This window comes from Somniosus microcephalus, chromosome 4 (assembly GCF_052327205.1).
Source record: "Somniosus microcephalus isolate GS21.2 chromosome 4, FLI_Smic_1.0, whole genome shotgun sequence".
NCBI classification, from domain to species: domain Eukaryota; kingdom Metazoa; phylum Chordata; class Chondrichthyes; order Squaliformes; family Somniosidae; genus Somniosus; species Somniosus microcephalus.
This window is the reverse complement of record NC_140990.1, coordinates 327,980,799-327,993,072: the sequence shown is the minus strand read 5'-3', so window position 1 is coordinate 327,993,072 and position 12,274 is coordinate 327,980,799. Positions and strand designations below refer to the sequence as shown.

Below are 12,274 nucleotides of genomic sequence, written 5' to 3'. Positions count from 1 at the left end.
CTCCTGACTTGTGCCTTGTAGATGGTGCAAAGGCTTTTGGGAGTCAGGAGGTGAGACACTCGCCGCAGAATACCCAGCCTGTCACTGTCGTTAAACCCAAAACACCATGAAATAAACAATAGAACCGTGGGCTCAACATGCAGCTCTTTGCTGATATCAAGCAAACGAGGCTTTAAAGAACAGGAGCCAACATGACTGAAATTGGCCAATTATCCAAAGAAAGAAGAGTACTTGAATTTATATAGCGCCTTTCATGACCTTAGGATGTCCCAAAGCGCTTTACAGCCAATGAAATACTTTTGAAGTGTAGTCACTGTTGTAATTTAGGAAACGCAGCAGTCAATTTGTGCACAGCAAGCTCCCACAAATAGCAGTGTGATAATGACCAGATGACCTGTTTTTAGTGATGTTGATTGAGGGATATATATTGGCCAGGACACCGGGGGGAGAGCTCCCCTGCTCTTCTTGACTCCACAACCTTCTGACTCAGAGGCGAGAGTGCTACCAACTGACCCACAGCTGGCACGGCGCTCTGACCGCACCGATCAGTTGCTAAGACCACATTATTGGCCATGATTTCACCAACAATTTTGTTGTGACTTAATGAGACTAACGCTGGCCGGGTTTCTCGGCCCCCAGCGACACAGACCCATCTCCGCCACAATATACTGTGCTATGCACAACGGGCGCATAGCAGTTCCCGCGCCTCAGTTGCCAATAACAGAAGTTTTTTTTTATTCATTCACGGGATGTGGGCGTCACTGGCAAGGCCGGCATTTATTGCCCGTCACTAATTGCTCTCGAGAAGGTGGTGGTGAGCCGCCACCTTGAACCGCTGCAGTCCGTGTGGTTCCGAAGCCAGTACATGGGTCGATGCCAGGTAAGCTGTCCGGTTTTATTCTTATTGTTTGGTACAACTGAGTGGCTTGCTAGGCCATTTCAGAGGGCAGTTAAGAGTCAACCTCATTGCTGTGGGTTTGGAATCAGACATAGGCCAGACCGGGTAAGGACGGCAGATTTCCTTCCCTAAAGGACGTTAGTGAACCAGATGGGTTTTTACGACAATCCGGTAGTTATTGGTCACCATTACTGACACTAGCTTTTTTTATTCCAGATCTATTTAATTAACTGAATTTAAATTTCCCAGCTGCCATGGTGGGATTTGAAATCATGTCTCCAGATTGTTGGTCCAGGCCTCTGGATTACTAGTCCAGTAACTAGTCCACTATGCTACCGTACCCCAGTTGCCTGTACCATACAAGCATTTACGAGCGTCACGTTATCAGCCAAAGAGTTTCAAGATCCCGCCTCTTGTACAAGTCCCAGGTAGTGGCACGGCCATTTTAATCAAAAAAAGCCAAGCACACTGACAAAGGACTGTGTGTGTTCCCTGTGGTGGGGACCTTTTAAATTTGACGGTTTTCTTTCAAGAGTTGCTTTCTCCCGTGAGGATGGCTGCACAGCTTTAGTGTTTCCATGACCTCTCGCACAGGATGAAAGAAAATGTGGTATGGAACTTTGCGAGGAGATCAAAGAGCTGCAAATACTGAGTACTCGCTTATACACTACATCACCTGCGTCCTTTTCGGAGATAAATTGAAGTTGGTGATTAATGTCCTGACTGTGGCGATGTTAAGTTGTAATTTGAACAACATTCGAGTACAGGAACAAGGATGTCTTGCTGCAGTTGTACAGGGCCTTGGTGAGACCACACCTTGAGTATTGTGTGCAGTTTTGGTCGCCTTATCTGAGGAAGGATGTTCTTGCCATGGAGGGAGTGCAGCGAAGATTTACCAGGCTGATACCTGGGATGGCAGGAATGGCGTATGAGGAGAGATTGGGTCGATTGGGCTTATACTCGCTGGAGTTTAGAAGATTGAGAGGGGATCTCATTGAAACTTATAAAATTCTGACAGGACTGGACAGACTAGATGCAGGAAGGATGTTCCCGATGGCCGTGGAGTACAGAACCAGGGGTTACAGTCTAAGGATAAGGGGTAAGCCATTTAGGACAGAGATGAGGAGGAATTTCTTCACCCAGAGAGTGGTGAACCTGTGGAATTCTCTACCACAGAAGGCAGTAGAGGCCAATTCATTAAATATATTCAAGAAGGAGTTAGATATATTTCTTAAGGCTAAAGGGGTCAAGGGACATGGGGAGAAGGCAGGGATAGGGTATTGAATTTGGATGATCAGCCATGATCTCATTGAATAGCAGAGCAGGCTTGAGGGGCCGAATGGCCTACTCCTGCTCCTATCTTCTATGTTTCTATCATAAAGTACAAATTCTCTCAAATCTGGATTGTGGAAAGTACTACTTTTTAAAATTAAACTATTAGCTGTATGTTAAATATAACAATACTATAGTGCCAATATCCTTGGTTCTATGTGGTTCCGATGGGATGTTAAATTGACTCTGTTTATCTGCTCTTGTGACCCGAGTGCATGTTGAAGAAAATTTTTAGAGGGCTTGACAGAGTAGACGCTGAGAGGCAGCTTCCCCTGGTTGGAAAGTCTAGAACTAAGTCAGGATACGGGCTCGGCCATTTAAGACTGAGATGATATGAAATTTCTTCACTTAGAGGTGTTTTATTTTTATTTTTTTGAGGGAAGAATGTCAGTTGGAATATAAGAAAAATTGCCTGCTCTTCTTTGGTGCCTTAGAACATAAGAATATAAGAAATAAGAGCAGGAGTAGGCTTTACAGCTCCTCGAGCCTGCTCTGCCAATCAATTAAATCTTCTACCTCAACTCCACTTTCCCGCCCTATCCCCATATCCCTTGATTCCATCAGTGTTCAAAAATCTATTGATCTCAGCCTTAAATATACTCAACGACTGAGCCTCCACAGCCCTCTAGGGTAGAGAATTCCAAAGATTCACAACCCTCTGAGTGAAGAAATTTCTCCTCATCTCAGTGATAAGGAGTATAGCGAACAAGGCAGATGAGCTGAGGGCACAGGTAGATACTTGGGACTATGACATTATAACTATTACAGAGACGTGGCTGAAAGAGGGGCAGGAATGGCAGCTCAACATTCCTGGTTACAGAATTTTCAGACGGGATAGAGAGAGAGGTAAAAAGAGAGGGGGTTTGCGGTATTGATTTAAAAAACTATTATAACTGTGAGGAGGGTTGCTATGTTGGAGGGATCATCAAACGAGGCCATATGGGTCGAATTGAAAAACAAAAAAGGGGCGATCACACTGCTGGGAGTGCACTACAGACCCCCAAACAGTGAGAGGGAGATAGAAGAACAAATATGTAGACAAATTTCTGAGAAGTGCAAAAACTATAAGGCAGTAATAGCAGGGGATTTCAACTACCCCAATATTAACTGGGATAAAATTAGTGTGAAGGGTTAGATGGTGCGGAATTCCTAAAATGCATCCAGGAGAACTTTTTTAGCCAGTATGTAGCATGCCCAACAAGGGAAATGTCAGTTCTGGACTTAGCTTTAGGGAATGAAGGACAGGATAAATCTTCATTTAGAAAGACACGGATTAATCAAGGATAGTCAGCACAGATTTGTTAAGGGAAGGTCATGTCTGACAAACTTGATTGAATTTTTTGAGGAGGTAACAAGAAGGGTAGATGAGGGTAGTGTGTTTGATGCAGTGTATATAGACTTTAGCAAGGCTTTTGATAAGGTTCCACATATAATAATAATTCAACTTTATTGTCATTGTACAATGCACAAGTACATGAACAACGAAATGTGATCTTGCAAGCTCCCATGAGTCCAGTACAAATAACATTAAACGTAAATAGCACCGTCTGGGAGAAGCAAAGCCGCTGCGTCTGTGCGCGCCGCCATTCCATTTCCACCATTCTTCCTGTCCGACAATCTTCAGCCCAACGCCCGGGCCTGCTCACCAGCCGCCCCTCCCGGGGCTCCTTCTGTGACCTTCTCACCAACCGCCCCTCCTCGGGGCTCCTTCCGTGACCTTCTGCACCTGGTCTTCCCTGATGGTCACCCCTCCAGGTACTAACCAGGCCTGGCTCTGCTTAGCTTCCAAGCCTTGCCAGTGACTGGTCATGAAGTTAAAAGCCCATGGGATCCAAGGTAAAGTGTCAGGTGGGATTCAAAACTGGCTCGGAGACAGGAAGCCGAGGGTAATGGTTGATGGGTGTTTTTGTGACTGGAAGGCTGTTTCCAGTGGGGTTCCGCAGGGCTCAGTACTAGGTCCTTTGCTTTTTGTGGTATATATCAATGATCTAGACTTGAATATAGGGGGTATGATTAAGAAGTTTGCAGATGATACTAAAACCATCTGTGTGGTTGATACTGAAGAAGGAAGCTGTAGACTGCAGGAAGATATCAATAAATTGGTCAGGTGGGCAGAACAGTGGCAAATGGAATTCAATCCGGAGAAGTGTGAGGTAATGCATTTGGGGAGGGCTAAGAAGAAAAGGGGATGCACATTAAATGGTGGGACATTAAATAGTGTAGAGGAACAAAGGGACCTTGCAGTGCATGTCCACAGATCCCTGAAGGTTGCAGGCCAGACAGATAAGGTGGTTAAGAATGCATACGGAATGCTTGCCTTTATTAGCCGTGGCATAGAATACAAGAGCAGGGGGGTTATGCTTCAACTGTATAAAACACCAGTTAGGCCTCAGCTAGAGTACTGCGTGCAGTTCTGGTCACCACATTACAGGAAAGATGTGATTGCACTAGAGAGGGTACAGAGGAGATTTACAAGGATGTTGCTGGGAGTAGAGAATCTTAGCTATGAGGAAAGACTGGATAGGCTGGGCCTGTTTTCCTTGGAACAGAGGAGGCTGAGGGGAGACCTTATTGAGGTGTATAATATTATGAGGGGCATAGATAAAGTTGATAGAAAGGAACTATTTCCCTTAGCAGAGGGGTCAAAAACCAGGGGGCACAGATTTAAAGTAATTGGGGGAAGGTTTAAAGGGGATTTGAAGGGAAATGTCTTCACCCAGAGGGTTGTGGGGGTCTGGAACTTACTGCCTGAAAGGGTGGTAGAGGCAGGAACCCTAACCACATTTAAAAAGTACTTGGATGTGCGCTTGGGATGCTCTAACCTGCAGGGCTACGGACCAAGAGCTGGGAAGTGGGATTAGGCTGGATAGCTCTTTGTTGGCCGGTGCGGACACAATGGGCCGAAATGGCCTCCTTCCGTGCTGTAACTTTCTATGATTCTATAAATGGTCGACCCCTTATCCTAAGACTATGAGCCCTAGTTCTAGACTCTCCAGTCAGTGGATACAGCCTCTCAGAATCTGCCCTGTCAGGCCCTCTAAGAATTTTATACGTTTCAATGAGATCAGCTCTGATTCTTCTAAACTCCAGGGATTATAGGCCCATTCTGCTCAATCTTTCCTCATAGGCCAACCCTCTCATCCCAGGAATTAATCTGGTGAATCTTCATTGCACCCTCTCTAAGGCAGGTGTATCCTTCCTTAGGTAAGGAGACCAAAACTGTGCACAGTACTCCAGGTGTGGTCTCACCGAAACCTTGACCTGTCTTTACTCTCTTCAGTGAGAGACCCACTATGTATTTCCATAATAAAATGCTGGAAACACTAAGCGGGTCGGGCAGCATCTGTGGAGAGAGAAACAGAATTAACGTTTCAGGTCGGTAACCTTTTGTCAGAACTGGAATTTCCATAATTTCTGGTTTAATATTAAAAATGCATCTTTTCCAAAATCACCACTAAAATAAGGGGTTACTTTTTAATAACCGATTTCACAAGAATATTATGAGATGAAGAAAACATCAGAGACATACATTCCATCTCATACAATGCTCTTTGATCTCAGACATTGAATCAATCATGGCATTCTACTATCCTATCCATTACTTTATGTGCTAACCTGCGACCTCTACCACCTAGAAGGACAAGGGCAACAGGCGCATGGGAACACCACCACCTCCAAGTTCCCCTCCAAGTCACACACCATCTTGACATGGAAGTATATCACCGTTCCTTCATCGTCGCTGGGTCAAAATCCTGGAACTCCCTCCTTAACAGCACCGTGGGAGTACCTTCACCACACGGACTGCAGCGGTTCAAGAAGGCGGCTCACCACCACCTTCTCTAGGGCAATTAGGGGTGGGCAATAAATGCTGGCCTTGCCTGCGACGCCCACATCCCATGAACGAATAAATAAAAGTGTTTGTTATCCTGTATCTGATTCTGAGCTTGCAGGCTAATAGTTTAATTCAATGACTGTACCTAGTGATGTTGAACTCTAGACTTCCAAAATAAGCTTAATCCTAAGTTGTGAAAACATACTCACAGATCTGAACTTATTGTTAATGACAAAAGATAGAGAGAGGGCTTGCTGTAGATCTGTACAATGTTGGGAGGCAAGGATAACCGATTTAAACATATTACTTAACTTGGACTGTGAGCTCAGGACTTGAGTGCAATATTAACAAACCTCAACCAAGACCAGAAATTAGGAAAATAAAGAAATCCCACAGAGTAATAGACAAATCAGCCATGATCTGAATTGAATGGCGGAACGGGCTCGAGGGGCTGAATGGCCTGCTCCTGTTCCTCTGTGCTTTATGCAAAGCAGACTTTCTCTAAAAGATATTAATGCTATGTTGATTTTTTTTTTAAAAAGAAGCTGATTAAGTGTTTGGTTATGAATGGGATTGAAGATTGTAAGTGTAAATAGACACGATTCAGGGGAATGGAAAGATTCCACGGAATGGGGGCATGGAACTCTCAGGTCACAGAAAGGAACTAGTCAAAGTGAATGATGTAGACTTTAAAATTTGAGATTCTGAAATTTTGCTTCATTAGTTGTGGGGGAGGGTTAGACTGTATCTGGAGTACAGCGTTCAGTTCTGGGTACCGTACCTCAGGAAGGATATATTGGCCTTGGAGTGGGTGCAGCGTGGGTTCAGCAGAATGATACTGAAGCTAAAAGGTTGCACAGACTGGGCTTGTATTCCCTCGAGTATTGGAGATCAAGGAGTGATTTAATTGAGTTGTTTAAGATGATGAAAGGATATGATAGGGTAGATGGAGTCCAGAACAAGGGGGCATAACCTTAATAATTAGAACTCGGCCGTTCAGGGCTGATGTCATGAAGCACTTCTTCACACAAAGGGTAGTGGAAATCTGGAACCTTCTCCCCCCAAAATTTGTTGAGGCTGGGGGTTAATTGAAAATGTCAAAACTGAGATTGATAGCCTTTTGTTGGGCAGGACCACTTAGGGTTACGCGACCCAAGACGGGTGATGGAGTTAAGATACAGATCAGCCAGGATCTCATTGTATGGTGGAACAGGCTTGAGGGGCTGAATGGCCTACTCCTGTTCCTGTGCTCCTGCCTTACTGAGGTTGTTAATTCCCTGCACTATCAGTGTCCTCAGCCTCCAGCCAGTGGATTACAGCCCTTGACGCTGGTGTGCCTCTGTTGTTGATTCCCACCGCTGGCGTGAATACTGTGAGACAGTGGGACCGAGAGTACATTGCTTTGGGGATCTGTGTGTGTCACGGGAAGCTATGGGATCGGAAGAAGATAAATGCTGCCAGTAAGACACCACTTCAAATAGCTTACATGCCAAGATATTTGTTTTAATGTTGCCGTGAGTGACCTTATTTATGCTGTGTTCGAATGAATAAGTGAGTGGGTGGGTAGAGGGAGGAAGAATAAAACACAAAGCATGGCACCAGTCCCAGTGTTAGGGGTAAGCCTGCCATGTTCTCCACCCTCGCTCCTCTGATGGCCTTCAGAAGCTTGCCTGCAAGGTTGTCTTTTGGTAGGATTCCTCCTGGCTCACAAGGAAACCTTTTATACGTTTTTACTTACCTGGGTCACTTCAGGCCTTTCACACGCCGCTTTCCTCAGGTGCGATCGGCACTGTGCTGCAGCTGCCTGGCCCGGGGGTTTAAAATAACGTCATTGGGATCTGATTGACATCATCTGAGCCCAGCGTTTGAATCTCAGCCAGGCACTCGCCTGCCTGGAGCGAGGACCTCCGATGCTGCCCAAAAGGTCCCTGTTAAAATGGCAGGGGTCACCAGTGTGGTGTGGGCAAGGTGAGCACCACATTGCCGTTATTTAAACCACCTGCTCGCATTGTTCTCGTCGTGTGCAAGGGGTCGAACACGAGCCTTTGGTGTTGAAGCTCAAACAGAAAGATAAAAATGAGGTGGATATGAATAAGAGGACAATGCAAGTGAGTACGGCAGGCCCCAACCGCCACAACTAAAGAGAACCCCGAAATCGCGAACCTCTGCAACTGTCAAGAAAGTCATTTTTGGTGAGCATTTCCTGGTCCTCTGGATTCCAGCCTAGTTAGTGTAGTGGGATTGGGAGGGAAAGGGATTTTGTATATTGTAATTCTCCCTCGCTTATTCCGTGTGTTCCCCACCCTTTTAAAGTGTAAGTTTTTATTGTATTGTATATTTTTCCTGTCTCAAAAATAAAGATCTGAATTCTTTTGACTAACCCAGGTGTCTGTTGCAAGTTTTATTACGACCCATAAATAAGTCCAAAGTCTAGAACAAGGGAGTGGGAGCGATTTGAACCGCTCAAAGGAGTCAGAGGGGAAGCTGACTGACCACACAAACACCACCCCCTACAGCGTGTAGCCCAATGAGATGTGATTTGAATGATCTGAAAGGAACATTGGATGGAAAAATCTGTCCAGTTGTGAAGAAGAGTCTGCACCCAAAGCATTAGCTTGTCTCAATTTAAGAATTCTCATCCACGTTTTCAAGTCCCTCTATGGCCTCTCACCTATCCCCATCTCTGTAACCTCCTTTGGCCCGACAACCCTCCGAGATCTCTGCCCTCCTCCAGTTCTGGCCTCTTGCGCATCCCTGATTTTCATCGCTCCACCTTTGGCGGCCGTGCCTTCAGCTGCCTGGGCCCTAAGCTCTGGAATTCCCTCCCTAAACCTCTCCCCCTCTCTACCCTATAAGAAGCTCCTTAAAACCTACCACTTTCACCTGTCCCAACATCTCCCCACATGGCTGGGTGTGTCAAATTTTGTTTGGTAACGCTCCTGTGAAGCAGCTTAGGATGTTTTACTACGTTAAAGTGAAGGGATAATTACAGTCCTAGCCCTTTTGGGCTACCCCAGATCAAGTGTATTCCCCAGACGCTCACTCTCAACTAAGTTAGAGATAGCCGAATTCCATAAGACGCGTAAATGGGTCTAAAGGTTCAGGATATCTCTCCCTAAAGGAACGAAACGACTGAAGATGTTACCGTCCTCCAGATAGTACTTTTAATAAGTTGAACCTAGACTGTAACCTTCCGGATATTATGAGGGTCCAGAATACCCCCCAGAATTCTGCAACTCCTTACAAAAGAGTGTACAGAATTTGTGGGTTCGCGAGTCTATACAGAATTACTCTTTGAGACAATTCTGAAAATATATAGTTTTATTTAAGAGCCGACATTCAGATAACATTTGTTGAATCAATCGCAACATTAACAATTCAAAATACATTTAGCTTACATTTCTTATTTCTCAGAGATCCTTAATCTCAAATCTTTACTTCGCTACATTTCTTATTTCTTACTTATTTCTAAATCCAGAACATCCACCAAAATCAATCACTTTGACTTCCCGAGACTCATAGTTAAAGACTTAGAGATTTCACTGAAGAGTTGAGAAACGCTTTGCCCGTTCAGCGTGTTCTGACTTTCTATTAAAAAGGTCTTATTTTTATACCCTTTTGGCAGTGGTTTCCCCTTTGATGTTCTCTGCTGATGTCAGCTAATTGTCTTTATTGATACCTCTTTCGAATGCTTTCTATCTTACTATCAATTCAACTATTGCATGCATAATTATTTCTCTACCTTTAAGTGTTTCAAAAACCATCATAAAAACAATGACAGCAATGGTTTCTGTTTGATGTCATTCTTACCAAAGATTCTTCATTCAATTCTTAATATTGGCTTAATTGCTTTTTAGCAGACATTTTGACTATCCTTATTCTCCAAGTTCAATACAAACACAATGCAATTGCTTGGTGTCTCTATTGAAATCATATCAAGTCTTGTTGGTATGGTTTTTACTATATCTAACTTAAAGACACTTTGTCCAGAGTGGTTCATGCATTTCTAGCTATCTCAATTGGTTGCATATTTAATCTTATGGTTCCTGTTTTCCAAGTGTAACATAAAACTATTTGACCAGCAGATGTTTCTTTACTTGATGTCATGTTTTCAAAGGCACATGCCTCTTCTAATGTTTGTATTTCTGTTCCAACGCTCTTAACACTTAAACTGGGCATTCTCATTGTGTTCGTTCCAAACTCTAGGCTCTTCAGAAGCAAGTCTTTGCTTTTCACTAGGGTCTTAGTTTCTTGGTCAATATCCCTTTCCTATTTCAAAGCCTGTTTACAACTTTGTTATCAACTGCTCTTTATCTCAAAAGCCGGTTCTCTGTTTACAGCCTTGTCTGCTGAGACTTGTGTCTTTTAATATCAGAATTCTGTTCATAGTATCGTGTATTTCTCTGAATCATGGCTATTCCTTCACAAAAGGCGCTATATAAAAGCACGTCATTGTTGTTTGGCCTGCGCATGAACACTGACTAATGCTGTGTGTTTCTAGCATTTTCTTTTTGTTTCCGATTTCTAACCTCTGCAGCATTGTGCTTTTTAACCAAGAAAAATAACACCAGCTTCTTCAGCACAAGACTGCAGAACGGGTGCCTGTCAGGTTTTATAATGTGTGCGTGGGGGGGGGTTAGACTCTTTATCTGGAGTTGATCCTGTAAACAGATAGTGCCAGCTCACTGATTTTAAGTATGTTGTTTCTTTCATCCCACAGATAATTGCGACAATCAACTTGTGTCTGGCTTACCTCAGACAGCGTTCCATTCCTCCTCCGCGCTATCTAGCAGTCACAGCCCAGGCTTTGCAAAGCTGAACAGAAGGGATGGTAAGACACAAGCGTTCCGTTAATGATCAAGCCAATTATTCATTTTCAGCATGTGTACGCATCACAAATGCAAATGAAAACGCCACAAGTATGTTTTATTTTCACCGGTGAAGACACATCTGTCCAAGAAACGGCTCGACTGCCATATATCACGTTGCAGCCTGTCCGTGTGCTGATATTTACAGTCATGCTGTGCTTGTTGAATGCTGCGGTAATAGTTTGTTCCCCAGGGTACAATGCAGCCTAGATTGGCGATGATATATAACAGGTTAAAGCTTTCTCAAACTGATAGCAGAAGTGCAGTTCATCAAAAAGGTATTATACTGAAATCTTATCGGTTATTTCAAGCAAGTGGCAAGCTTGCGAAGCAAATTAAAGTGTTTTACTGACGTTTTATATTCGACTACTGCACTCTTGTGCGTCACAGTTTGACAATCTATTATATTGACAGAGCGCCCGTGGCATTGCTCATGCTGGATCCAAGGGGAAGGGGGGCCATACTGGGGTGGGGCAGGGTGCAGAATTACCATTGAAAGATGTTTGAGAGGTGTGTTCAGAGACAATGGCCGTGATCTTACCTGAGGAGACGCGTTGGGAGCGGGTCTGCTGGTTTCCGGGTTCTAGTCCCGCCCCCAGCGATGTCTGAGGAACAAACGCTATTTTCCCTTGATTGGCCTTGTTAAGCCCGCCCTGCGGGCTTGCCAGCCATTTAAGGGAAAGGCAGTGTCAGATGACGTCAGTGCATGACGTCAGTGCAGCGACGACAAAGTCCAACACTGCCTTCAGTGTGCCAGTGCAGCCTTCGGTCACCTGAGGAAGAGAGTATTTGCAGACCAGGACCTCAAACCCATCACTAAGTTCATGGTCTACAGAGCAGTAGTGATATCCGCCCTGCTGCATGCCTCAGAGACATGGACCATGTACAGCAGGCACCTCAAAGCACTGGAGAGGTACCACCAACGCTGCCTCGGCAAGATCCTGCAAATCCATTGGCAGGATAGGCACACCAATGTCGGTGTTCTTGCTCAGGCCAACATCCCCAGCATCGAAGCTTTGACCACACTCAATCAGCTCCGATGGACGGGCCACATCGTCCGCATGCCCGAAACGAAACTCCCAAAACAAGCGCTCTACTCAGAGCTCCGGCACGGCAAGAGAGCCCCAGGTGGGTAGAGGGAACGCTTCAAGGTCACCCTCAAAGCCTCCTTGAAAAAACCTCCCCACTGACACCTGGGAATCCCTGGCCCAAGACCGCACAAAGTGGAGGAGAAGCATCCGGGAAGGCACCGAACACCTCGAGTCTCTTCGCTAGGAGCAAGCGGAAGCCAAGAGCAAATAGCGGAAGGAGCGCACATCAACCCAAGCACCCCAACCGCCATCT

The 12,274-nt window shown here is 44.9% G+C and overlaps 1 protein-coding gene across 1 annotated transcript in view; it reads left to right on the top strand.

The window, feature by feature from the left end:
• The window catches only part of LOC147120678 (contactin-associated protein-like 5), a 1,541,569-nt gene that overhangs the window by 124,359 nt on the left and 1,404,936 nt on the right, over window positions 1-12,274 (top strand). The window contains exon 2 of the mRNA XM_085986862.1: window positions 10,783-10,893. Coding sequence (XP_085842988.1) covers window positions 10,783-10,893 — 111 coding nt within the window. The remainder of the gene's footprint in view (window positions 1-10,782; window positions 10,894-12,274) is intronic.